At 54.5% G+C, this 26821-nt stretch overlaps 3 protein-coding genes across 4 annotated transcripts in view; 2 read left to right on the top strand and 1 right to left on the bottom strand.

The window, feature by feature from the left end:
- Nucleotides 1-1615: 1615 nt before the first annotated feature.
- On the top strand, nucleotides 1616-3856 carry Tnfrsf13c (TNF receptor superfamily member 13C). 2 transcript variants are annotated; one of them, XM_075960109.1, is made up of 3 exons: nucleotides 1616-1847; nucleotides 1990-2244; nucleotides 2761-3856. In XM_075960109.1, the coding sequence occupies exons 1-3, from the start codon at nucleotides 1700-1702 to the stop codon at nucleotides 2904-2906; spliced, it is 549 nt and encodes a 182-aa protein (XP_075816224.1). In that variant the 5' UTR covers nucleotides 1616-1699; the 3' UTR covers nucleotides 2907-3856. The 2 variants fall into 2 exon arrangements, with proteins under 2 accessions (XP_075816224.1, XP_075816223.1); XM_075960108.1 differs by having other exon boundaries at nucleotides 2728-3856.
- An 8298-nt stretch (nucleotides 3857-12154) lies between these two features.
- Nucleotides 12155-18287, top strand: Shisa8 (shisa family member 8). The gene is made up of 5 exons (XM_075960107.1): nucleotides 12155-13148; nucleotides 15806-15939; nucleotides 16513-16659; nucleotides 16848-17840; nucleotides 17876-18287. Exons 1-4 carry the CDS (start codon nucleotides 12625-12627, stop codon nucleotides 17240-17242), a joined length of 1200 nt encoding a protein of 399 aa, XP_075816222.1. The 5' UTR covers nucleotides 12155-12624; the 3' UTR covers nucleotides 17243-17840; nucleotides 17876-18287.
- A 734-nt stretch (nucleotides 18288-19021) lies between these two features.
- The window catches only part of Srebf2 (sterol regulatory element binding transcription factor 2), a 57897-nt gene continuing 50097 nt past the window's right edge, over nucleotides 19022-26821 (bottom strand). The window contains exons 17-19 of the mRNA XM_075960106.1: nucleotides 24666-24851; nucleotides 21086-21197; nucleotides 19022-20672 (exon numbers count right to left, since the gene is read on the bottom strand). Coding sequence (XP_075816221.1) covers nucleotides 20452-20672; nucleotides 21086-21197; nucleotides 24666-24851 — 519 coding nt within the window. The 3' untranslated portion in view covers nucleotides 19022-20451. The remainder of the gene's footprint in view (nucleotides 20673-21085; nucleotides 21198-24665; nucleotides 24852-26821) is intronic.

Below are 26821 nucleotides of genomic sequence, written 5' to 3'. Positions count from 1 at the left end.
CCTGCCTCTCTCCAGTAAGACGGACTGTCCTTGCCCTGGCTCCATGCTCCTTCCCTGCCCCCACCTCCCTATACACCCACACTCACACCCACACCCACCTCCCCAGACCCACTTCTCCTTTGCAGCCACCCCACCGCCTACACCTTCCTGCGGTGGAGTTGCTGGCCCATAGGCAAGGGGATGGAGAGGCAATGGGCCAGAACCCCCCCACCCCCAGGCTAACTGATGAGGGTTCTATGTGGATCCTCAGAATCGCCTGTATCCGCTTTGATTCCCTTACTCCATGACCAGCTCTGCACCATCCCTTGCCCTCCATCCAGCCTCCTTGCCTCCCCATCCAGTCTCTGGATGCAGCCAAAGGGCCCTCGCCTCGTTCTCCAGCTGGGCCCCCGTCCAGCTGTCACAATGGTGCTTTCCTTTCTCCCAGCACCCCACAGCAGTTGCCATGTCCGTCCCCCAGTTTGTGCAGCCCTTCGCCTTCGCAGGCCTTCCCCCATGCCATTTCCTGGAGGGCACGTTTCCCTGCCCCTTGAAGCTGCCGGAGCTATCCCTCGGCCACTAGCCTAAGAGGTCTTCTGTACGACCCAGGCCCTGGCTTCTAGCTGGGAGCCCCCTCAGGCACTGCTCAGCCCATGACCTCTGAGGAGGGGACTGCATGTGTCCCAGGACCCAGAGAGCTTGTTTGTGTGACTGACAGGGTTTGAGCCATGCTGATGAGGTACAAGCAGGAGACCAAAACCAGGGCCTGATACAGCGGCGGCATGGACAAGGCAAAGACATAACCAAGCAGGGGCACAGCTCTGGAAAAGGAACTGTAGGGAATCAGTTCCCTTACTAATCTGCAGATCCTACTCAGGCTCTGCCTTCAAACCTGCGAAGCTCCCCAGCACCCTGCTGCCAGAATCCGAGATTCCTGTTGTTCTAGCGCCCCCCCCCCACTTCCCCGCCACTCCCCAAGTCCCAGTACTCCTTGGCCTTCCCATGTGTGCCGCCAGGGTTTTGCTCATACTCCACCCCACCACTGGCCCCTAGACGTCTCCTCTCTACCAACACCGTGTCATTTTCTCAAGTTTTCTTGTCATTTTTTGGTGGTGAGCTGTGCTGATGGCCCTCAGGCAGGCCCCATGCCTACCCATTCCCATGGAATTCAGGATAACTAGCTGCCTGCCCCCACTACTCTCAAAGGGGACAAAGGGATCAGGGAGGCAGGGCTGGGCAAAGGACAAGGATATGGAGGACTAGTGGATGGTGAGACTGGGAAGTCTTTTAGGATATCTGTGTCCCTCAGTCACCACTGTGGGCATTTGATGTCTTGACCCTGGGAAGGGCAGAGCAGGAAGCAGGAGGGACTAGGGGCAGATGGCCTCGGTGAGCTACAGCAGAGGCAGCAGGAGACTGAGGAAGGTAGGTGACTGTTGGGTCCCATCCCCTCTGCGGTCCAAGAGCAGCCTCTAGTTTGACCCCCCAGCGCTAGCAATGCTCAGCTGTCGTCTGCGGTGACAGTTGAGTGGTTTAATACAGGAACCACAGGTGAAAGAGGTCTCGGGTTCAGGCGAGGTTGCAGCTCCACCCCAGTGGTCCCACCCCAGCAGGCAAGGGCGGGGCGGAAGATGCTGCTGCTCTGTCTGGGTTTCATTCTAGACTAGAGGGGCACAGAGTCCAGACTCAGACCTCTGTCCCACCTGCATGCGGTGGCGACATGGGCGCCCGGAAGCGCGGGACCAGAAGCCGGAGAAGCCGGGACAGCCCCATGCCCACGCCATGTATTCAGGCACTGTGCTTCGACCCTCTGGTGCGACGCTGCTTGGAATGTAACCTCCTCCGCACGCCGGACCCTCCTCGGCACGGTAAGACAGCCCAGGGGGACAGGCGGGATCTGCCCTAAGGTCCCCAGCCCGGCAGCGCCACGTGCCCCTCAGCTGATCCTGGGGCCAGCGGTCCCTCATGACCCTCACCGCCCGTCTCCCTCTCTATCCCTCCTCCGCCCAGCCTTCGGCCCCTCAGTCCTCCGCCCTCCGTCCGCATCCCCTTCACCTTCAGCGCCCGGGACAGCGCTGCAGCCGCAGGAATCGGTGGGCACGGGACCAGGGCTGGACGCGACGCTGCCGCTGCCCGGGCTGCTCTTCGGCGCCCCCGCACTCCTGGGACTGGTGCTGGTGCTGGTCCTGGTGGCCCTGGTGATCTGGAGATGGTGGCGGCAGCGCAGGATGGCCTCCCCTGACACCCCAGACGGAGTCCAAGAAGGTGAGAACCATGTCTGGGGAAGCGCAATGGTGGCTGGGGGTGGGGGATACAACTCCTATTATAGGGGATGTCTGGAACCAAACGCAGGATTGCGGGTGTGGGGTGGGTCCTGAGGAGTCAGCGCTGAGGCTGTCAGGAACGCAGGGAGGACAGCACAGGCCAAGCCTTAATCCAAGCAAGGAGACTCAGTGCCCAGGAAGAGATATCTGGGGTGAAAGTGTCTGCCCTTCCCTTTGGGAATCCGAGTGGCCTGGTCCTAGGTTATGCCCAGTAGACCGCCCAGACACCCGTCTCCCCCATGTCAGTGTCCCCCACCTCAGCTTACATGTCTCTGGACTCAGCACTTCCTGTCCTGAAGACTTGTCATGCGCTGCCCCACTTCCTCCACTGAGGGCTGTTCCCCAGGAGGCTTCTAGAACAGGCGTCACAGGAAGGCTGTGATTCAATCCTGACCTGCCTTACCCGGTCCCTCACCTACCCCAGAGTCCCTGGACAATGTCTTCGTGTCCTCCTCAGAAACCCCCCCTGCCTCCGCTCCCATCTGGCCTACCCCCAAAGAAGACGCCGACGCCACCCTGCCAAGCCACAGCATCCCAGTGCCCGCCACAGAACTGGGCTCCACTGAGCTGGTGACCACCAAGACAGCCGGCCCTGAGGAATAGCAGCTGTAGAGGGAACCGAGGGAGCCCTACGGGCTTTGTGGACTCTCCCCCCGAGGCCTTGGAAAAGAAGTTCAGCCCTTCAGGGACGGAGCCCATTGCCCGGAGGGTACCCGGCAGAACCACAGACACTACAGGCCACGGGCTCCCACCAGCACGAGACTGATTTTGTGTTAGTCTTTGGCTCAAGAACATTCTATTTTTGAGACTGTTTTTGAACTCTTCTGCCTTAAACGGCTGGGCAGGCTCAAGTGTTGGATAATAATCTCTTTGAAGAGTTAGAGACTGGACACTCAATCTCTTTCTACAAAATTTGGGTGGTGGACTGAAGAAATGGCTCAGCAGAGGAGTCCATGTTCTGTTCCTGCAGAGGACTGCGGTTGCCCAGTTTCCCCGTGTCCATGTCTGGCAGCTCACAACCACCTGGGACTCCAGGCCCAGGAAGAGCCAAAGCCTCTTGCCTCCAAAGGTACCAGCCCTCATTTGCTTGCACACACACACACACACACACACACACGCACACACACACACATACACACATGCACACACACAATTAAAGTGTTAAAAATAGGGACTGGAAAGATGGCTCAGTGGTTAAGAGTACTGACGGCTTTCCCAGAGGACCAGAGTTTTGATTCCCAGCATGCACTTCAGGTGAGTAGGTACTGACTTGAACTCTTGCTTTAGGGGATCTGCTGCCTCTGGATTCCATGGGCATCTTCACTCACATGCACACCTTACACACACACACACACACACACTTACAAATTATACAATATAAGCCGGGCATGGCGGCACACAACTTTAATCCCAGCACTAGGGAGGCAGAGGCAGGCAGATGTCTGTAAATTGGAGACCAGCTTGGTCTACAGAGCAAATTTTAGGCTAACCAGAGGTGTATAGTGAGGCCAAGACTCAAAATAATAGTTAATAAAATCTTTTTTAAATTTTGATTTTTTTCTTTCATTATTATTATTAGAAAATTAATCTCATTCTGGTGTTTAGAAGTGGTATGCTTGGAAGGTCAGGTAGAGTCATCAGGACAGAGCGATCAACAAGGAACAGTCTCTGTTTCTGGCCACGTGATATACTGTGCTAACTCTGGGCTCTACCAGCAAGAAGGCTATCATCAGATGTGGCCCTTGAACCTTCAAAACTGTAAGATAAATCAGCCTTATTTCTTTGTAAAGTTATTTAACCTTAGGTGTTTTGTTGCAGTATTATAAAACAGATTAACACAGGCACTGTGAGAGAGATTTTCCTTTTAGCAGGGAAAGGTGCCGTTATGGCAAAACTAATCTGAATAAAGGCTAGTGGGGAGACGCTTTGTCTGTCGTGGGTGCCGTGTTTCTTTAATTCTTGCTTTCAGAACTGTCCTGCTTCGATGCTGATGCAAGTGACAGCAACGAGCTGATGGTTTGACTCTGGTATTTAATGCAAGATGCTCTGTAATTTTATTGTCGATAGCCTTGGGGACCAAGCCCACGCTAAACAAGTAGTTACACTGAGCTAAACCCCAACTGTAAGATCAAGTTTTGGAAATAACCTGGGAGACGGGGAGATGATTGGGCTTGTGCTGTGCTGAGTCTCAGGTGCCAGTAAGTCAGGAATAATTCAGAAATTGTGGATTTCTTTGACACAGTCTGCCAGGACAGAAGATGCCATCTTACCGCGAGGGCAGTTTTCTAGAGTCACCGGAAGAAGTCCGTAGTCTCAGGCTGGAGTCTAAACTCAAGCTGAAGGGACGCCATGGTGGTATTCTCCCCCCAGAGAGCACCTGGGGCCCAGTGTCCCCTGGGGCACGGCCCACTCTGCAGTAGTGCACAGAGCAGTGGCCGGCCAATAGGACAATCCTTCACAGCGAGGCTGGGGCAGGCTGAACTGAGGTCCTTTTGTGTTCCCCTTGTGGACTGTTCTCCCCTTGAACTGGGCTTTCTTGGCCAAGCTTGTGCTGGCCCCAGGCTCAATATCAGCCCTGTAGAAGCTGTTCCCTGACAGTGTGCTCTTTGCTGAAGAAACCAGTCTTGGGCATGTTGTTCACGGGGAGCCATCATGTCTCCTGCCTGCCCTCCTCCTGGTGAAGCTGATCTCATAACTTATTGGAACTTGTCACCACTGAGCCTCTGTTTAGAAGGAGAACTGGCCTGGGAGTCAGAAATGGAGTCCCGCTGTAGGGTTTTGGCTGAGTTCTGTCCCCACCTGCCGGTCTCTCTGAGCTCACCATACCTGCCCGGCAGCCCTAACCCCTCCTGCCCACTCCCTAGTTTAGAAACCAGTATCCAGGGACACTTAGAGCTTCCAGGACCTGAACATTCATTTCCCAGACGCCCCTCTCTGCAGGGGACTAGATGAGTAAATGAAGTCAGATGGCAAACAGTCCATGACGGGTCCGTCAAGCCACTGCTGTCTGAGCTGTCCCTGGCCACCTGTCACAACAACAGCCAGGGTCTAGGCTCTGGAGGAGAAAAGACGTGAAACCCTTGTGGGGCCATGGCACACAAACCTTTGGTACCTCTTCCTCCCAGCTAAGCCTCTGGCTGGCACACAGTTTCCCCTCAACCTGTTTCTTTGGAAGAAAATCGGGATGGATACAAAGTTCCCTTCCTGGACTCTGGCCCCTAAAGGAGAAGGGCTGAAGGAAGCTGAGAGAAGTCTCACACACCCCCATTTCACAGATGAGGAAAGCGAGGCCTACATAGGGAGAGGACCTGCCATCGTCATCATAATCAAACAAGAAGGAAGCTCTTTGGGAAAGCCAGGAAAAGCAAGAGGAGGGGGACAAGAAGCAGGGACACTGTCCCCTCCCCCAAGGGCTGCACTGCCAGGGAATGAATCAGTACCCTTCTGTTGCCGAAGGTGTCATTTGAGGCGTCATTCCAGCCATTCTGAGCTTGGCTTTCATAGCAACACCTGGAAGGAGGAAGGGACCCGTGATTAGTTTTTTAAAAAATTATTAAAAATAAGCCAGGGAGGCAGATCTCTCTGTGTTTGAGGCCAGCCTGGTCTACAAAGCAAGTTCCAGGACAACCAGGGCTACACAGAACAACCCTGTCTAGGGTGGGGGTGGGAAATCAAGATACTCTTTTTCTTTGCATATGAATTGGAAGGCACATTGTGATAGAGTGGAGGCTGAGGAGAGCTGGCCACGGCCAAGGCACTAGCCTCTCTGTGTGCCGTGAGCTGTCCACAGCCCAGGCACTAGCTTCTGTGTGCTGTGTGTGATGCTCACCACCATAGCCACGGCCCAGGCACTAGCCTCTCCGTGTGCCGTGAGCTGTCCACGGCCCAGGCACTAGCTTCTGTGTGCTGCGTGTGATGCTCACCACCATAGCCATGGCCCAGGCACTAGCCTCTGTGTGCTGTGTGTGATGCTCACCACTGCAGTCATTGCAGTCTTGAAAGTTTCCCATCATGGGTCAAGATGGCTCACCCGGTAAAGGTGCTTACTGCCAAGCCTGGCAACCTGAGTTTAATCCTGGGACCTGACTCCCACAAGCTGCCCCCTGACCTCCACAAGTGTTCACCAACCCCCTCCCCCCTTACACTTTTTTCCTTCAAGTTCCATCTTGATCGGCACATAAGGTAGGTTTCTGGCTTTAAACACTCCCAACAGAGCTTTTCGACAGTTGTCAAGTTTTCCGTGTGAGCATCTGGTCCTTTGCAAGCTCGGCTGGCGTCACAGGCACAGAGCAAGCGCCTTCTCCTGAAGAAACCTCTGCTTGCAGGGACGGGACAATGGCCTTGGCCTCTCTAACGACCTCTGGGTGACACCACTGTCCTGAGAGCTGAAATGACATCACATCCACGAGTGTGATTATGTGGTTACGAGATTCAAATCACAACCAGTGTTGGGGCTGAGTTCTATTGGGGTGCCTACCCTCACCCGGTCTGCCTACCCAACAGGGGGTCACCTACCCAAGCTAGGTCCTGGAGAGCCACCGACTCAGGTACTGACCGGACCCCACCTCTTGTTTTCATTGCTACTCAGAGACTTGTCTCTGGCATTAGCTTTGGCCCAAGGTAGGTTCTGGAAGGCACGCTGGATGAAGTGGGAACAGAGGGAGGCAGCCCGTCACCCCCAGCCTGCTTCTGTCTGGGGTTTCCTTTGGAGGGTCTGGTTTCCCCAAGGTCCCCAAGGACTAACAGGTGGGGGCAGAGGGCAGAAGTCTCAGTTCCCCTTGGTGTTTCCTGCAGACCATTTTCACTTCCTGCCTGGCAGCTCCGGGCCTTGGGGCTCAAGGTGGAGGTGGGGACCCACTAGTGAAGTCAGATAGGAAAGCCTGCTGATCCTCCCTCCCACCTCCTCTTTGTCAGCAGAGACGGACAGCTCCGTCTTTAAAAGTTGGGCACAGTCTCAGGTCTGCCTCTTTATCTTCAGACTGGGGCTTCTGGGTAGGGGTGTGGCTCGGTTGACGGAGTGATTGCCTAGCATCCTTGAAGCTCTTAGTTACACCCCCCAGCACTGTATAAAATGGGGCATAGAGGCTCGCGTCTGTAATCCTGTAATCGCAGCATTTGGGAGGTGGATGCAGGAATATCCAGTTCACGAGACCTTGTCTTTAAAACACGAAGCAAAAGAAAGGTCTCCTGAAGACCACCCAGCTGTCACCGTCCTCCCAAGACTCAGCCAGGGGAAGGGGCGGGACGGGACGGTTCCTTAAACTTTAGTGAATCTGGGTTCCAGGTCTGTGTCTCGCTGCTCTGCGCAGCTGGAGACGTCTTCGCCAGACCACCAGCTGAGACTAGAAGGGTCGGAATAGAGGGGTGGGGTGGGACTTGGGGCGGGGCCAAGGAGAGGCGGGGCTGAGGCGGTGGCTGGGTTGCAGGAAAGAGGTGTGGCCAGAGGCAAATCCAAGGCGTGAGGTCAAGGGCGGAAACTGATAAAGGGCAGGTTGGGTCGGAGGCAACTGTTTCTTGTTTTGTTTTGAGAAGCGGTCTCTAACTCGACCCCAGGCTGTGCTCGAACTCTCTTTGTGGCGGAGAATGACCCTGAACTCCTGATCTGGTCAACCCCTTACAAATGATAGTATTCGCTGCCACGCTAGGTTTTTTTTGTTTTTCCTTTTCGTGGTGCTGAGGATGGAATCCCTGGTGCTCACCAGGCAAGTTCTCTGTCGCTAAGTACAGACCCCACCCCCACTGCCCTACTAGCTCTCTTCACGAGGGGTCCGTGTCTCCACGGGCCTTCAGAGGACTGCGGCTGGAACAAGAGGGGCTTGGATGTGAGCCATCATACACTTTAGGATGCTGTGCGAATGATAGGGATCAGGATATCCCACACCCCACTTTCTGAGCTGACTCGGTGGAGTTGCCCCCAGGCGTGGGCAGCCTGGGCTAGAAGGACTTTCCTGAACCGGTAGCCGCACCCGTCTAATTCCCGCCCAGCCCTGGCCTCTGGAGGTTCCTGAAGGACACTAATGGCGGTGGGGGGTGGTGTTTGCAAGCAGAGGGAAGGGGGTTACCTGAGCCTCCCAGGCAGGGAAAGGCCGAGGCCAGGATACAGAGCATAAATACTGGGGCGGGCAGACTGAGTCTCAGCACCCAGCCCCGCACCCCCAATCCTGCTGCTCCCTTGAGACCTCAGGAGCCTCGTCGCCCCCTCCCTCCCACAGGCAGCTGGAGCCTGAGTCACGAGCTGCCTCTCAGGAGACAAAGGCAGCCCAAGGCCCTCCCTCCAGACCCCCTCCTGGTGCCAGCATCTGTACTAGCGGGGAGTCCAACATCCCTAGACCCTCAGGAGGAAATGGAAGAACTCAGGTGTTGCCTTCTGACTTAAGTGACAGCTGATGTCACTCTCTTCTGCAGGGGCACTCCTAGGTGGCTGTCTATACTAGGTGTTTCCAGTCAGGGCTTTTAGCATCTCCCTGCAGCTCTGTGCCTCCTAGCTGCCCATCTTGCTGATGAGAAAACAGACCTAGACGGCCGGATGGGTCCACCCAGAGCGGGAACATCATCCTAAGGGCAGTAGAAGGCGTTCTAGAGAGGAGGGGAGAAGGAAAAGCCACCTGGGGGAGGCCTTCTGCACTGGCTGCCCATGAGCAGGTTATGGGGGAGAAATGCCTCCCTGGGACAGTGGGGGCTTCTAGCTGCTGTATACTGAGCTGGCCAAAGGCAGGCTTGGGACTTGCAGGATGGCTCCAGGCCAGTCCCTGGCTCCCCTTGGCTCTGTGCCAGACACAGCAATTCACTTCCCCTCTCCTGTTCTTAGGTTTCTGTCTAGTAAATTCCAAACCTTCCTGTCTACAACTGTACAGAGTGGAGCCAGGTCACCTAACGTCTAAGATGGGGACACTGAGGCTCCACACAAGCTTTTGCTAATGCCCGTAGGATTTCAGGCTCCCACAGCCAGTCAGGCAGTGTAAACCCGTAGTGCAGGGAAGGCCCGGAGAGTCACCCTTGCACCTGACACACACTCGCTCGCTCTCTCACTCACATTCAGGAGCACACTCCGCCTGCACACACACACACTCACACTCAGCTGCCAGCCCTGGGAGCTGGGGGCGGGGCGGTGCCCTTCAGGCAGACACTCAGCTCCTCTCGCCCGCCCCTGGGGCTCACTGCAGATGCCAGGGGTTATTTTAAGCCTGGATCAATGGGCAACTTTTTGGTGACACAGGCTTGGGAGGAGAAGAGACAGGGGGTGGGTGCCCCCAGAACCTTTGCTGTGAGCAGAGACCCTGGGGTCCAGGGTCAAAGGGTCTCTCCTTCACTGGATGGCATTACCTTTAGAACCCCTAGCCCAGCTCATGGCCATGTACCTGAGGTGGGGGTGTCAGCTGCATGGATAGCCAGACCCCAGAACACAGACCAGCTGTGTCTTGTAACTCTCTCTTCCTGCCCCTCACCCCAAGGCCACGTGTCCATACAGACAGGCATCGAATGTTTGGCACAAACCCTGTAATTGTTGGCACCTGTGGTTGTTGACCGACCTCAGAATCCATAGACGGGGAGAGGGCTGGAGATGGGGTGAGGTTTGCACATCAGCCCCCCGGGTAGGATGAGGAACTGGAATCCAGTTTCTTTGCTGGCCCAAAGGGATCGTTCTGCACTACAGGTCCTGAGGGGTCAGTATGAGGTCGATGCCGAGCAGATGCCAACGAGCACAATAGCGGTAAGAGAAGGCAGCAAGGACAGACTCTGGACGTCGGAAGACAACCCAGCTCTAAAGTGCTGCTCAGAGATGGGAGCGGAGGGAGAGCACCCCCAGAGCCCCTGTGGCCCCAAGGTCAGCTTGGCATTAGTGAACCTAATGTACACAGCACAGTCGGTGGCACTCCCACCTCCAGGAAAGCCTGGGAAGGAAGCACAAAAGGTCAGAAAGAACAACTGAGTTCTGAACCGAGCAACAGAACCCGAACTAAAAGCCAGCCCCAACACAGGTGGCAAAGTGCCAGCAGCTTGGTGGCAGGTTGTCTCGGGTGATGGGATTAAAGCATGCCCTGTCCCTGCCCAGCGTGTCTCCCCCACCTTCTAAATGACAATGTGGAAAGTCTCTATGGGGACTAGGGTCATCAGGACTGGCTGGGAATCACGTGGGTATGTGTCTGGGGAGGGGACAGGCTGTTTTTAGCCAGGGTAAACGGAGACAGCCTGATAGACATGAGGGGAGAGTTGCCCTCCTTCAGCCTGAACGCTTTTAAGAGCCTGTCGGCCAGGCCCGTCTCACACACAAGAAGGACGCGATCCTCCTTAAGCTGTAAATCCTTCCTCCTCCTCTCTCCATTTCATAAGCTGATTCCAGGCTCCAAAGGAGGGGAGGTGGAGAAGAGAGAGGAAAGGACCCGAGAGTGGCTAAATTCTGCACCATCCAGGAGTTAGAAGCACGTATCATCTCGCGCTTTCCTTTGCAAATATTGACAGGCACCCGAGCTGGGCTGGGAGCAGAGGGACACTGGGAATTGGAAACCTAGTCCTTGTCCTGGTCTGGACATCGAGAAGTATCCTTTTAATCTCTGCCTCCCAGAAGGAATGGGAGGGACGATCATAAATCTGCCCTTCAGAAAAAGGTTTTTATTTATTTCGGTGTTTTTTGTTTGTTTGGCTTGGTTTTGAGATAGGGTCTTATATGGTCCAAGCTGCTCTTGAATTCCCTTTTGGGGGGCAGTGTTGGTTTCTAGATAGGGTTTCTCTGTAGAGCCATGACTGTCCCGGAACTCGCTCTGTAGACCAGGCTGTCCTCACCTCTGCTGGGATTAAAGACAGCTTCATCTTGAACTCCTAATACGCATGTCTACAGGTATGCACCACCAAACACAGATTGCTAGTTTTCTTTCCTTCTTTCTTTACTTGAGGCAGAGTTTTCCAGTAAAGATTGGAACTCACCGTGTAGACCAATTCAGCTTCAAGCAACTCTCCTGCTTCATCTTTAGGGGTGTTGTGTTTGCATTTTGAGACAGGGTCTCATTCTGTAGCCCAGGTTGTTCAAAGTTGTGGGCCCAGGTGGTCTTAGCCTCCCAAGTCTGACTGCTCCATCGCTGCAGGTACTGGGGAAAACCATTCGATTTTAACAGTAGCTACTGCTGCAGGGAGGAGCAAGGCCCAGCGTCAGGGTCACATTTCCTTAAAAACTCACCCGGAGGGTGGGGGGCACTGAGCCATGGCCTGTCATTCTCTCCCTCTGCTTGTGAAAAGACCTGGGGGTTCCAAAGGTGAGACACCAAGGACATACAGAGGAGGGCAACTGTCCTGGTCCCCAGAGGCTGGGGAGGGGGGCAGACCACTTCCTCCAGTGGTCTTGAGGTGGCCAACCAAGTGGGCTCTGGTTAGGCTGTGCCTAGAACTGGGATATCCCAGGACCCCAGCCAAATGTCCAGGTTTTGGAAACAGAGCGCATGCTCTAGGGCAAACCGGCGAGGGCTTGATGCAGGTTTGCCGCTCTGCCATTTTTGTGCTGGGGGTCCTTATTGCAGAAGGGGAAATGCCCTCTTCACCCATGTCTCAATCAGAACACAGAGTGAAAGAACGTTGGGACGTTGGGAAGAGGAAGAGGGCGGGAGCAACCTTTCTGGCGTAGTCCAGGCTGCTTTGATCTCTTATGACTCTGTCCCCTTACTTAAAAAGAAGGAACCAACCGCTCATCCAAGGCCGCCGGGATCCGAGTCCGCAGAGCTTTAAGCTGAGCCCCCTCGTGGGTCCAATTCAGACAACAATTTGAGTGAGGCTTTGGAGAGGGTCCCTGGTGGGGTGCGCCTGAAGCGCTTGGCCCTACAGAACCCCTCCCTCCCCGCGCAGCGGCCGCGCTCCTCCCCCGGTTCTGCCTCCCTCCCGCCCTCCTCCCCTCGCTCCCTCTCCCTCCCGCCCGAGCCCGCGCCGAGCCCGCGCCGGAGCCGGAGCCAGAGCGCGGGCAGCGCGGAGCGGGCGGCGGGAAGGCAGCGGTGTCCGGCGACCCGCCGCCCGGCTCAGTCCCCGAAAGACCCTGGCTCCGGACCCCCGCTGAGGCCAGGGGGAACCGGGGACTGCGCAGGCGAGCATCCGCCGCCCGACTCCACCGTGAGCAGTCCGAGGTGAGCCCCGGAGGAGGGCGCGCCCACCGGAGGAGGTCCAGCCCCGTGCACTCCACACCAAGCTCACTTGTGTCTGGAGCCGCGGACGTAGCAGGAGGTGTCGGCCCGGAGCCAGCGCGGACAACGAGGCGATCGGTCCCGGAGGGCGCGGGGGAGCCGGGCAGAGCGGCCGCGCGCCGAGCAATGAGCGGGGCGCAATAGCAGAAGGCGCGGGCTGCATGGAGCGCGCTGGGACGCGGGGACAGCGCGGTGGCCGGCGCCTGCATGGGCTCCCGCTCGCATTCCGGCTGGCGCTGCTGCTGGCTGGGTCGCCGTCGGGCCGCGCTGGGGCTCCAGAGACGCAGGAGCCCGCAGCGTCCGGCACCGTGGCCCCGGAGGGAGGCGACCGCTGCCGGGGCTACTACGACGTGATGGGCCAGTGGGACCCGCCCTTCAACTGCAGCTCGGGTGTCTACAGCTTCTGCTGCGGCACGTGCGGCTACCGCTTCTGCTGCCACGACGGCCCGCGCCGCCTGGACCAGAGCCGCTGTTCTAACTACGACACGCCAGCCTGGGTGCAGACTGGCCGGCCGCCCGCCCGTGCCCGTGACACTGCCGCCCCGCGCGATCCGGCCCGCGAGCGCAGCCACACTGCGGTCTACGCGGTGTGCGGTGTCGCCGCGCTACTCGTGCTGGTTGGAATCGGGGCACGCCTGGGCCTGGAGAGAGCGCACAGCCCGCGCGCTCGGCGCACGGTGACCAGGTGAGCGCGCCCTCCGGTCCCGCCATGTCCTCACAGTCCCCGGCTGGGTCCAAATTCCCCTGCAACCCCCTGTAAGTCTCGACCTCTCGGGAGCCTCCTTCTCCTTTTGTTTTTGTTTTCTTCTGGGTCTGTCTCTCTTGCCCCAGCAGGAGACACCTGATACCTCACCCCTTGACCTTCCCTGCCTAGACTGGGTTCTGGGTCGTTCTCCTTGTAGCTCTGCACCTCCACTGCAGAATAATAATAAAAAAAAAAGTCGGCATCCAAGGGAGGGGGCACTGACGATGGCCAGGCAGTACACACACGGACTGGGGCAGTACTAAGGGTGGGCTTAGGCGGAGAGAAGGGTGATGTTGGTGCTTGGCGGATTCCCCTGCTGCGGCTCCTGCTTTCCCCTTCCTCCTCCCACCTCCATCCATTTTCCCAACCCAGTGTGACTCAAACCTGACCTTCATTCCTTGGAGTTTCAGAAGCATCCCCTCAGTAGCCCCCAGGCAAAGGTCTGGCTCCCCAGTTGCTCTGATTGGAGGGGAGAGAGACCAGTGTGTTTAAGGTCCTGACAGGTGCTGGCTGAAGTTTTGAGCTTATTTTGAGTTTTCAGCCGAATGGGAATTCTGTGCTGACCCTGGAGCTCTCCCTCTACCTCCTCCACTTATGCCCCCCCCCCCACATCCCATGCCCTGCTGGTGCTCACCTGTCCACCCATGTCCCAGCCTGCTCAGACTGTTGACACCACATGCAACAGGCTGCAATTGGGAGTGACAACAGAGGGAGGTCCCCCAACATACACATGCACACACACGTGCACACACACACGCACACACACATGCACACGTACACGCACACACAGGCACACACCCCTGGAGGACCAGATGTGGATGCCCCAGAGGCAGAGCATGAGACTTGTCGCCACCAGACCATTTAGCCCATCTCTCCAGGCAGTTGAAAGACAGAACTGGGGGCCTGGATCTTGTGTTTCTCTCCAAGCTACTGAATCTCCAGCGTTAGCAGGGGGTTCTGAATGTTGCAGAGGCAGAAAGAAGCTCAGCCTCTGAATTTGGGATCTCTCCTGCAGGACAGAGGTAGCAGTGGGGAGGTCGGAGAAACAGTGGGAGCTGAGGCCCCTTGTGGTAGAGGGGTGTTGGGCTAGTCCATGGCTGGCTTATTGATGTGCAACACGATCAGCAACGTCCAGATTTGGTTATGTCCCTGTAACAATGTACCCTGACTCTCTTCTTTGGGCTCCTAGGTGAGTGTGTTCTGAACCCCTGCCTGAGTTTCTCTTTAATTCTGCCATGCTGATGCGGATGACTTGAGGAGGGGGTTGGCGTCAAGATTGGAGTCTGTGCAAAGGCCCAGGGGCATGATGATTCCTCCTTTCCTTGGGAGAGCTGGGTTATCTGTGGCTGTGTGGCATAACTGGCATGTGCCACTGAGGAGTGGGACAAGGAGAGGTCAACTCAGACAGGCTGTAGACCCTTTTAGAGCCTGCCGCTCTGCAGCTAATCCTGGGCTACCTCAGGTGTCTTCCAGTGTGCCTCTTCATTAATCCGTCAGAAGGAGGGTCAGGCAGAGTAGGAGGAAATCATGGGTTCTGGGTACTGCAGGCAGCTGGGCTGAGGGCCGGGCTGCCTATGGGAAAGGCTCAGTCAGACACTGCCACAGCTGGGTGGGGGCTGGGTGTTCTGGGTACCCAGGGAGGCAGCTGCCCAAGGTCACACAGCCTTTGGGTACAGAGGGATCTCTGTGGCTTCCCTGTTTTCTTCATTGTCTGCCTTCCTTGCCTGTGTGGCAGTTAGGTCCCAGGCCCAGCAGAAACCCCACACAGCGGGAGTGCAGGTAGGTAAGGGAGACCTTGGAGGGGGGACTCTGGTAGCATTTGAGTGACAGAGTATGGGAGAAGCTGGGGAGAAGGATAAAAGATGCAGAGGCTCAGGAGGGAGGGTCTCGGAGAGTGAGCCACAGTAAGGAGCCTCAGAAACACAAGGTGGCCCTAGTTCCATATGACCTCATTACTTCCCTGACCTGCTTTGGGAGATGGCCATCTTGGGGCCACAAGCAAGGCTGACAGGTCATGCGTGGTAGGGGAAGCGAGATGTCCCAGGTTAATCACTAGAAAGAACAGAAGGGAGGCCCAGAGAGGCTCAAAGAACTGCCCAGAGATACAAAGTGGTCCCCCATGGGGGACCGGGGAGATGGCTGCTCTCTCAGAGGACCCAGGTTCAATTCCCAGGAACCACATGTTGGCTTATGACAGGGCTTCTCAGCCTATGAGGGGAACGACCTTTCACAGGGGTCGCCTAAGACCATTGGGAAACACAGCTATTTACATTAGGATTCATAAACAGTAGCAAAATTAGTTATGAAGTAATAATGAATATAATTATATGGTTGGGGTCACCGCAACATGAGGAACTGCATTCAAGGGTCACAACATTAGGAAGGTTGAGGACCACTGGTTTATGACCACCTGGAACCCCAGTTCCAAGAATCTTCTGGCCTCTGAGGGCACTGAGCATGCATGCACGCAGGCAAAGCCCCGGTATTCATAAAATGATAAAATAATTCAGAGTGAGACAGCGGTGACAACCGCCAGCCCTATCTAACTGGAGAGGCCGGGGCCTACAAGTCCCTTCCACATCTTCCTTTCTCCACAGGACACTGACAGAACTTCTCAAACAGCCAAGCCCCCAGGAACCACTGCCTCCACCTCTGGGCCCACCCCTGGGTAACTGTGTCCAGGTCCAAATGGGTGATGGCATTCTTCGGGGTTCCCCCCACAACAGCACAGGTCAGCAGGCTAGTGGCCGGCCATTGGTCCGTGGGAGTGGGGAGAGTTGATTGGTTGGCTAGGGAGCGGGGGTGGGGGTTGGGCTGCTGCCTGCTGTGTATAAAGGAGGGGGCTGCCTGGGCAGGAGTGTGGTTGGGGTCCGACAAGTCCTTGGTGGAGAGGAACCATCCTGTTGCCTCCTGTCTCCTGGGCAAGGATGCGGTGAGGAAGGCTCCAGATTCAGGATAAGCTGGCTAGAGCTGTGGTTCCGAGGCTCTGGCTTGTGGGTCTGGAACCCATTTCTTGGTCTTCTTAGCCGTTCCTCCACTATTTACATGGAGTTCAGTGCCCCTCCATCTCTGGGGAGCGGTCCAGGATTTAGCGCCTTGCTAGCTAGCAAGCCATGCATTAGGGAAGCACCCTTCGGGGCTTGCTGCCATTATTCATGTTTTTGTGAGCTAAGCCAGGACATTCTGGAGAGCTGTCCGTGCCCCAGGTTGCCTGCAGTTGCTGTTGGGAAGGGTGTTGAGAAGAGGTGGTGGCACAGGCAGGGTCAGTTTGCTGTCTTCACACCCCTGCCCCGCTCCCTTCCAGACAAGAAACGCCTCAATAACGCGCCTCTGGGATCTGCCACCCCGGGACCCCCGCGCGGCCCCCGGCTGCAGGGTGGTGGCAGCCTGACGTTGCAGCCCGATTACACCAAGTTCGCTACTCTCAAAGCAGCAGCCCTGAAGGCCACAGGTGAGGTGCATGTTGCTGGCGCCAGTTCCCCAGAGATGCTACCTTCTCTCCCTGAAGAGCAGCCCGCTTGGCCAATCCGAGCTCAGGACATCCCCAAGCAGCCAATCGACTCCCTCCTCAGCAGCTGACCCGTCTCCTAAAGCCAGTGCTGTGTCGACTGACCCTGTCTCCTCCCCTCCACCCTGCAGAGGCTGCACCCCAGGAATTCTATCAACGTTTTCCCTCTACCGAGCCGGCCCCACGAACCCTTCCAGCGCGGGGCCCGCGTAACCCGGAGGACTTGCCTGCGCTGCTCGAAGCCTGTCCCTGGGCCCCTCCGGGTTACGTACCTCCCACCGGCCCTGTCGCATCGGTTCCCTATGCAGCCTGGACCGCGGGCCGCCCCACGCGGCCGGTCCCCCGTGGCCACTTGGTGGCTCACGTCTCCCCTGCACCTCGGCGGCCCAGCCACGTGCCACGGCGTCAGTTCAGCGTGGAGAAGTTGCCCGAGGCCTTCAGCACACAGCCTACCACCTTTTACAGCAGCGCCGGCAGAGGGCCCCGGCACCTAAGCACCAACAGCAAAGCTGAAGTCACTGTCTGAAACGGAACCACTGGAGCCTTCTGTGGGGTCTGGAGCCCCAGGTCGTGGAGTGGCAGTGCTGGCTTCGATCCACACGGGACTGGGGACATTTGGAGCCTGTGGCTAAGGGGCCAAAAGGGTAGGGCCACGTGTTCTGTCCTTGGGAATGCAGGGCTATCCTTACCTGTGTAAATAAACCCTCTAATGTGGTTCCTGTCTCAAGGGGATCGTCAGTCATTGACTGTACATGACAGCAGTGCAAGCCCGAGAAAAGTGGCCAGAGAGGATGGCTGGATTAATGCCAAACATTGCTCAGAGCAGAGCAAGCCATAGAAGAGCGGTTAGGCCTCCGTGTCTTAAGATCTGGGTTCAGGGGAGAGCGTCCATGTGCTCTTCTAGAGGCTAGCCCCTCCCCTCCCCACAGCTGATCTCTCACTCAAGTTCCAGTTAGCTCGGCCTAGCTGATCCTCATGGACATAGTCTGGCCCTGGGCCGGCTCCTAGCTTGCAGGCTGCTTGACCAGATTGGCCCAGGGCCACCCCCCTAATGGGTGCGGGCCACATGGACATCTGGTGCTCAGGATAGAGGAGCCTAGCCTCCTCCCAGGAGCTGCTCTGGGGTTAGGGGGATGGAGATGTTGGAATGGGAGCCTAGCAATGCCCCTCCCTTGGGGTTGCTCCCACTACACAGGGTTGGCACTGCTAGCTCTCTTACCCCCTTCCTGCCAGAAGCTCCCAGTACTAGCTGAAGCCCAGCGTACTGTCATTGCCTCTTTGCACCTTCCCCAATTCCTCAGTTCCAGGTTCTGCTATGTGTGGGGATACCCTAGCTACAGCCCTTCCTGTGTTCCAAAGGGTGGCACATTTGTTGTCATCTCTAATCCTAAGAGATCTATAGGCTGTCTGCAGATAAGGTGTTCGGTCACTCAGGCCACCTGCCACATTGTTGCAGGTCTTGGCTGCCAAGCATGACCTTTCTGCTCAAGAGCCTTATCTGCTCACTGGGGCTAGGCCAAGGCCAAGGGCAATGGTCACTACCGAAATGCGGACTTGAATAAATGCGCTAGTTGTGCCTCCTGGCTGCTCGAATCCTCTGCGGTGTACTTTGCTGTTGATGCCCTTTACACTGTGGTTCAGAGTTGTTTCTCGGCCAGATGAACAAGACTCAGCCACACACCAAACAGGTCAGCCTGAGGCTCCTTCTCAGGCCAATTCTCCACTCTGCCTCTACCAAGGCCCGAGTACTGCACGTGGTCGCGCCACCCCCCCTCACAGCTTCACCAAGTGCTCACTGCAACTGGTACTTCGTGAGCATCCATCACTCTCATTTGAGTAACGGGCCTGTGGTGCCGAGGTCAAGGGTATGGATTATCCCAGTCTGCATACATGCAAGTGGGGGCGAGAGGTCAGTTTACCAGTGACTCAGTGGGAAATGCAGAAACCACACTTGTATGTGGCCATCAGTTGCTGAGATGCTTAGGAGGGCCCTGCCCACAGTAAGTGGAAATGAAGGAGTGGCCCACCCAATGGAGGAGTGACTTCACACCTCGAGTTGCAAAGAACTGCTACTGTCCACCAGCCAGCCAGCTGAATGGTTGGGCAAGGGGCTGGAACTTGGATGATAGCCCTTTTATCCCAGACCCTCACCCATCCCTAGGATTTGTCAAGTTCACCTGTGGGCAGCAAAGGACAAGCAGACTGCAGCCACCTGGTTGCTCTTAGTCCTAGCCCACTGCTGGCCACGTTAGGCAGTCATTTGGTTAAGAGACTATAGAGGTATACTACAGACTCACACAGCCTGTCAGGTGGTACCAATCTGTGTTTATTGAATAACCTATGTCCAGCACATGGTGAATGTGTCAACATCAAGGAAGACGTAGGTGTATCCCCTGTTCAGTGAAAAACCACCCTCCCACCCCCCCCAACAAGGAGAAAAGGCACAGTATATACACAAGACATAAGGGCTGGGCTGCCCCGTGGGTGAGGGCCATAAATTACAGTGATAGCTGGGGAGAGACAGAGGATAGGATAGGTGGGGTCCAAGCACAGGAAGGGCCCACCCCTGCCTGCTCTCTGCTTCAACCAGCTTGAAGGGAAGAGAAGCACAAGGTGGGAGAATTCCTCTTAAGTCTCTCAGGAAGCCCTGACCAAGCAGTCCAGAAAAGCAGGACCACTCTTCTTCCTAGGACTCCCCCATCCCAAAGCAAGAGACCTGATTCCTACCCTGAAAAAGAGGCTTGCTGCTGGGGAGGGTTTGGGACCAGTATCTGCCACTCTGGCTTATTCACAGACAGGAATTCAGGATAAAAATACACTATACGGGAGGTAGGAGTTAGGCTGAGCTAGGAAGGAACAAATAATCATGCTGAAGAAAGACCCCTGGATCCCAGGCCCAATGGTGGCTTCATCCTGTCCAGCCCCTTGGGCCTCCCTGAGCTCAGGCTGCCATCTCAGGGGGTGGAGGAGTGGGAAGGAACAGGACAATTAAATAAGATACCATTTATTTTTTAAAAAATTAAAAAACAATGCCAACATTATTTCATCCATCCCTAGACCTGCCCCTGCCTCCCACCCACCTCCCAGGGCTGGGCTCCCTTCCTTCCCTGGCTGTCCCTTGTAATGACAAGAAAACAATGAACAGGCTTAGTCAGGCACAGGGGAGGAATGCAGACCCAGGGAGAGAAATAAAGATGCCACAGCAACTTTGCCCTGTATCGTGGCAGGCCCAAGCACACACATATAAAAACATCTGTATAAAAAGGGGCATGCCAGATAAGTCCAGAATGCAAAATGCTCTCTGGTGCACAGAGACCTAGTTCCCAGAGAAAGCCTGATAAAAAAAAAAAACATAAAACAAACAAACAAAAACAAAACAAACAAACAAAAAAAAACCCGAAGAGGCAGAGAGGGAGACACTCAAGAGTCTCCAGAGGGTTGGGGAAGGGGCTCGGCAGCACCCTATGTTGCTTTCAAGTGAGGAGATCACCCCATTCCTGCTCAGGCCACCTGGGCTGAGACCATAGCAGTTGTAAGGAGCTCTGCCCATGGTCCTACCGGCCTGAAACGATCCAAAAACCTTGGCAGGTACAGCTTAGAAAGTCAGTCTTGCCTTCATCCTCACAGCTCTTGGAGAAGAAAGAAAAACAGATGGGCAGACAGTCTGAGACACAGAGGGAAGGTCCTGGGAGAAAGGGACAAAGGTGGAAAGAGGTGGACCAAGCCCAGACGTGGTCAGGAGGCAGCGATGGCAGTGCCACCACCCAGCTTGACAATCATCTGCTGGCAGTCATTGCAGGAACGTCGGTCACCCACCTTCTCCAGGGTGCGGGCAGCTTCAGCCAGCAGCACTGCCCGCTGGCCTGGGGAAGACAGGAAAGAGAGGGGAAGATGGCGGCAGGCCAGCAGGATAGCAGTAGCTCGCTCTCGTTGGCCAGGCCAGGTGTCTACGTCTCCTGTGGGAATGAGATTTATGTAAGCACTGTCCCAAAGACTTGATGTGGCCTCATTTGCTGAACTCACCCCATCATCCTGTGAGGAGGTATGTTCTGCTCTTTCCCTAGTCCTCCTCACAGGACAGCAGATGAACTTGGCAGGAATTCCATACAGTCACTTGTGGGCTGAGTTTTAGAACCTATGCAACTTCTATCCTGTTCCTGCACTGGATGACACCCTAAGCCCCATTCACGACTACTCAGCTAACACCATTCCTGCTGCCTACAGAGACAAGTGCCAGCTCCTTTCATTCCCACTAAGTGGCCAAGAGAGTCAAGTGTGAAGAGCACTTCCCCAGATGCCAGGACTCCGTCCTCTCTGCTCTGAGCACAAGGCTACACCAGGCCTGTGGTAAGGGAGCTGCTAGACTCACCATGCTTGGTGTTCTGACTGGTACGCCGCCGTAGGCTATGCTCCAGCAGCTGGTGTGTTCGTGTGGGGCTGGCTCCTGCCATCAAGCGCACAGTGGCTTCATGCAGGAACACCTGGCAGGTACAAGGACCACAGTCAACTCTTAGGGTCTGGCCTGTCTAAGCCCAGTAGGTACTTCCCAAGCAATTTCCTCCGCTACCTGATGCCTCCTCTCTTTTCTCCATACCACCCTGCCGTTCTTGCTCCTGGAAAGCAATATAGCTTGTCCTCAAGCCAAGCTAGAAACCTAGATGAACCATAGGAACGGGGACAGAGCACAGGCCAGCTGCTGGGCAGGAGCAGTATTAGATGAGCCAGAGGCAAGGGGTAGCTTTTCCTGCTGGCCGCAAAGCCCTGAGGTGTTCTCTAGGGTTTGCAAGCTAGTTAGGGTGAAGCTCTGTCCTTGAAGGCTGTGTTCCAGTCAGACAAAAGGACAAAGGAAGAGAGAGGGATGAGGGGGGACAGCCAGGCTGGTATCAAGTTCAATATCTTATTTCTTCAGAAAGGAATGGAGTCTAGACTCACAGCCTTATTTGACCGTTTGACATTGCAACACAACACTGTTTTCTACCAGGGTCATGCCTAAGAACCGTACAATAAGGCTGGTCTTCCCTTTCCTTCCCCCACTTCCCACTGGCAAAAGATCATACATGTAAGAAATCTCATTTGTGATTTTTTTTTTATTAATACAGGGTTTCTCTCTGTAGCCCTGGCTGTCCTGAAACTTCCTATGCAGACAAGGCTGGCCTCGAATCTAAAAGATTCACCTGCCTCTGTCTCCTGAGTGCTGGGATTACATGCTTGGCTTTTAAATTTATGATCTTGAGTTGAGCCATTCATTCTTGTTTGTCACATGTGGGCTGTAGATTGGCTGGTCAGACCTGGCACATGTTTCCTGGGATAAGTCAGCAGTTCTTTTTTTGACTTTGAGACAGGGTCTGTGTAGTCCTAGAACTCTTGCTGTAAACCAGGATGGCTTCAGAGATCCACCTGCTTCTGCCACCCAAGTGCTAGGATTAAGGTATGAGCTATCATGCCTGCTGAAAAAAAAATTATTTTTTGTGTGTGAGTATGTGAGTGTGGGCAGAAAATGCCACATTATGCACGTGCTCTGAGGATAACTATGGGAACTGTTTCTCTCCCTCCACCATGTGGTTGCTGGGGATTGAACTCAGGCCCTGAAGCTTGATAGCAAGTGTCTTTCCCTGCTGAGCCATCTCTCTAGCCTACACCAGCAGCTTTTAGGTAAAGAGAATCATTGGTGCATGGAGGCCCAGGTCTAGGTCTCTAACTTGTTTTTCTAAGGCTTTACACATGCCTGCCAAGCTCTCCACATGGTGCTGTATCCTCAGTCTTTTAAGCGTTGAGATATGGTTTTTGTGGAGGTTGGCACTGAATTTGCAATATTCCTGCTCCAGCCTCTGGAGTAGCTAGCGATGCCACTCAGTGATGCTGGGAGGGAATAGGGGCACTGAAGCCTCCTGAGCAACAACAGGCATGAAGGGAAGGCATCTGTTTTTTTCAAGTTGAGACAAGCTGGAGTTCTCTGAGAAAAGGCGAACACAACTGAGAAAATGCCTCCATAAGATTGACATGCAAGCCTCTGAGGCATTTTTTAAAAAGATTTATTTATTTACTATGTATACAGTGTTCTGCCCGCACACTAGATCTCATTATAGATGGTTATGCACCACCATGTGGTTGTCAGGAACTGAACTTAGGACCACAGCCAGTGCTCTTAACCTTTGAGCCACCTCTCTAGCCCAAGGGAGGGCATTTTAATGGAGGTCTCTGATGTCTCCTGAGTGCATTCCATTAGGTCAATGTGGCCTAAACCTTGGGGCACACTGTCCCCTTTTGTTTTTAGGTGAGGTAAGGTCTCATGGAATCCACGCTGGCTTCAAACTCACTATGTAGCCCAGGTGACTTTGGGTTCCTGATCCTTCTGCTCTTTTCTCCCGAGTGCGAGGACTGCAGGTGTGCGCCCTCACACTAGAAGAGTCAAGTGGTGTGGGGACTGATGTGGGATCTGTGCACTCCAGGCAAGCACACTATCCATTCGGCTACTTCCCTGCAGCCAGTGCAAGGCTCTGAGGACTGTATCCTTCTACTATGCCAATTGTCTTGGCTTGCTGCACAGAGCAGTCAGTACGACCCCGAGGCTATACCTTAGGATAAAGAATTCCTTCCCCAGCAATAGTAGAGGAAGCAGGCAATGCTGTGGAACACTGGCTGCTGGGAAGGACCTAGCCAGTGCACTCTAGATTTGACTCTGGAACACACAGAAGCTACAATAGCCTCCATGAGCTCTGCACAGACTAGGCTCACCCACTTCCTGTCATGGAGCTCATGAGGTGTCAGCTCTCTTGTGAGGATCTATATGCAGTTACTGATGGATGGGAGATGGACAGACATTATCATCAGCGGTGTAGCCAATGGTAAAGTCCCATGAGCCTATGAACAAACTTGATGAAAATCACTGGGTCATTAAAAAAAACAGCCGGGGAGATGAATGGGAGCTGCAGGAGTGGGAAGAAGAGGGTAACAGGAGTGACTAGGAGCAAAGTACATTCTATCCATATGTATCACACTTGGAAATGTCACAATGAAACCCATTATGTATAATTAATATACTCTAATTAAGCAAAAAATGAACCGAAGGATATGCCAATTATGATTATTACACCTTATGTACATATTAGCTTATAATATATGTATTATATATAAAACCTATAAATATGTACAATTATTATGTGTCAAATAAAAAATTTAAATATGCTCTTATGATGGGCATGGTGGTGCACCCTTTAATCCTAATTGGGGAGGCAGTCGGATGTATTTCAGCAAGTTTGAGGTAAGCCTGTTGACATAGCAAGTTCTAGCCAACCCCTTGCCCCCAACTTGAAATGTTTAATACAATCTAGGCTTGGAGGTAGGTGCTTGTAATTCCATATATAAGGTGCTGAGGCAGACTGAGACAGGAGGATTACTTGAGCCCAGGAATTCAAAACCAGCCTAGGCAATATACTGACTCTGCTTAAAACAAAAACAAAATGCCCAGTACATTATTCTAATGAGCAACATAAAGAAGGAATGACCTGCGTCTAGGTGCGGTTGTGCAGCTGTCCTCAGAGGCTTATCGGCAGCCAGAGCTGGGGCTGCTGGGAAAGCAGTTCCCAAGTGACTTAGCGGTAGATCATGGTGAACTTCACTTTGAATGAGGCTCTAGGATAAGGGTGCCCCTGACAACTAGCTATGACTGTCAGGCTCCCCTGTGGCCAGGACTGGGAACGCCTCAGTTGTTCCTCTGCCCACTGAACGCTCTTGCGTGCCTGACTGGTGACACATAGCTCTGGGCTGAGCACACAGGAATACTCAAAGGAACACATGGCACCCAGTTTAACGTTGGTTCCAGTAGGTGCCTGACAGGTCATATGGCTGACTTCAGAGAGCCAGTTTCTCAACATATGCCTATGAAGGGACCTGGAGCTCAGTACCTACAGATGCTAATCTGCACACCCCACCAGCCTACTAGGCCTCACCTTGCGGTATGCTGGGCGGAAGCTATGAGCCAGTCTGCGCAGGCTGCCCAGGTCTCGCTGGAAGCCAGCCAGCTCAGTGCCTGATGCATGGTAGGTCTCACCCAGGCCCTGGCTGGTGCCGGCCTGCTTTTGCCACAGTGCTGTCCTCAGAGACAGTAGTAGGTCACAGGTAAGCAGCTGGACCACCTAAGGAATAAATCAAAAAGAAGAGACAGGTGATTGGCCTATGCCTAATGCAAGGATCCTGGCACCTTGCCAGACAGCCTGCTTCCATCAGCTTAATACTCAGTAGCTCTAGGGCCTGAACCCAGGTGCAAAACCCAGGGGCTGGAGTTGAAAGAACAGCTGTGAAGAATGCTAATTCTTGTCCCAGGAGAGAGGTGGTCTGCTCTCATCATTCTGCAGGTAAGAAAATAAAAGCCCTAAAAGGGGCAGGGCACAGGTACTATGGGTCTCAGGGCACCTTGTGGGAAACTCCCATGACTAGTCTGGAGGATAGGTCACCCAAAGGAACCAAGGCTTCCTCCTCTAGCAGTAAAGCCTAGAGGAAGAAGGTAGGGGAAGGAAGAAGGGGACAAGGAGGTGGAACATCATGAAAACAGAACACTGGTAGTCAGGCTGGAGTCAATGACCTGAACTCCCAGGTTTCCCATGTAGCAGCTACACGACCCTGGCATGCTGACTTAACCTAAGCCTTAGTTTCCTCATCTATAAAATGGGAATGGCAGTACAGCTGTATGAGCATTTTAGGAAACAGCACTCTGCATGCACGCCATGAGCTGGATGTACTCTGCAACCGCTGACAAGGTTACTACTCCTGCCTACTTGCTCCCAATAGCCCAATAGTACCATGTGCAGCAGAAAGACAAGAGACCCTGAATGGATCACACGGATTCCCTGCAGGCCACTTTCATCTCACCTAGGTTGTTTCTCCTTTCCTGCAGGCATCGGACTTGGGGTACCATGCAGCCCAGACCTGTACTGCCCCATCCCTGCACAAGGCCCTAACCCTGGGCCATTATCTTATGGCTGCGGAGGGCCTCAGGGGAGTGCAAATGAGAAACACTCCTCCTACCAAAGCTGGCGTTTCTAAGCTGTAGATGGTGGAACAGCATCTTTGTGTGTGGCAAAGTAGCCTGGACTGGATCTTGCTCTTTGACCACGCTCTTCTAGGCCCATTCTCCCATCCTGAACTGCTACCTAGGAACCACAGTTCCAAGGATGGCAACTACAAGCCTTTCTAGTTCCTCAATACGGGTGACAATGGTTTCCTCATGAAGATATACACAGAGGAGACCCACGGGAAGCCCAATCCTGAACTGCTACCTAGGAACCACAGTTCCAAGGATGGCAACTACAAGCCTTTCTAGTTCCTCAATACGGGTGACAATGGTTTCCTCATGAAGATATACACAGAGGAGACCCACGGGAAGCCCAACAGTGGCTTGCCATCTAGCATGTGATCTACAAAACCTATCCTTGTAAGGTTCACATGCTATCCTGACTTCAATAAAGCACCCACACCTGCTGACAACCACTACCTTGAAAATCCAGCCCAGCCACTTGGGACTAAACCTCAGAGAGCAGCTAGTTCTAATCTTCCAAAAAGGTCCCTGTCCCTCCTCTCTGGAGTTACAGCACACATTTCCTAGGGGCCCAGCTGTGACATTCTATCCTTCTCACTCTCCCAGGACGATTCAGCCTTTAGCAGTACCTTCAAATCAGGGTCCTCTCCAGTGATAAGCCCATTGGCCACAGAAGAGTGGGAAGCCAGGGCAGGCCTCTGGGATGCACTGTGGAAACATTGCACAGGTACTGCAGGAACATGCAATGCAACTACAATGCACCCCAGCAGCCCGCGGAGCTGTGCAGCTGACCATGGAGGTACCATGGTTGTATGCTGCCTCAGTTCTTAGGGAACTATAGAGTCTGAGATAGTAGCACACACTACCTGAAGCAAATGTAGAGCTGTGGCCAGTTCATTTGTGGCTAACAGGAGGCTGCCAGCTAGAAAAATCTGGGATTAAGGGAGGCAAGGAGAGGGGAAGGTACAAACACATTTGCTCCAGGAACCAGGAGATATGCCTGCCCCAGTAGACTCCATTCTGGGAAGGGAACTACTATTCTGGCTTCTGTGTCTCATAGACAACCCAATA

This window comes from Microtus pennsylvanicus, chromosome 2 (assembly GCF_037038515.1).
Source record: "Microtus pennsylvanicus isolate mMicPen1 chromosome 2, mMicPen1.hap1, whole genome shotgun sequence".
NCBI classification, from domain to species: Eukaryota; Metazoa; Chordata; class Mammalia; order Rodentia; family Cricetidae; genus Microtus; species Microtus pennsylvanicus.
This window is presented reverse-complemented; position numbering and strand designations above follow the sequence as displayed.

Bases quoted from the DNA above. Each gene is read 5' to 3' on its own strand.
- Tnfrsf13c (XM_075960108.1), top strand. From the start codon at position 1,700: ATGGGCGCCCGGAAGCGCGGGACCAGAAGCCGGAGAAGCCGGGACAGC. The intron at 1,848-1,989 runs GTAAGACAGCCC...TCCTCCGCCCAG, and splicing joins GCCGGACCCTCCTCGGCACG to CCTTCGGCCCCTCAGTCCTC. The intron at 2,245-2,727 runs GTGAGAACCATG...CACCTACCCCAG, and splicing joins CCCAGACGGAGTCCAAGAAG to AGTCCCTGGACAATGTCTTC.
- Shisa8 (XM_075960107.1), top strand. From the start codon at position 12,625: ATGGAGCGCGCTGGGACGCGGGGACAGCGCGGTGGCCGGCGCCTGCAT. The intron at 13,149-15,805 runs GTGAGCGCGCCC...CTTTCTCCACAG, and splicing joins GCTCGGCGCACGGTGACCAG to GACACTGACAGAACTTCTCA. The intron at 15,940-16,512 runs GTCAGCAGGCTA...GCTCCCTTCCAG, and splicing joins TTCCCCCCACAACAGCACAG to ACAAGAAACGCCTCAATAAC.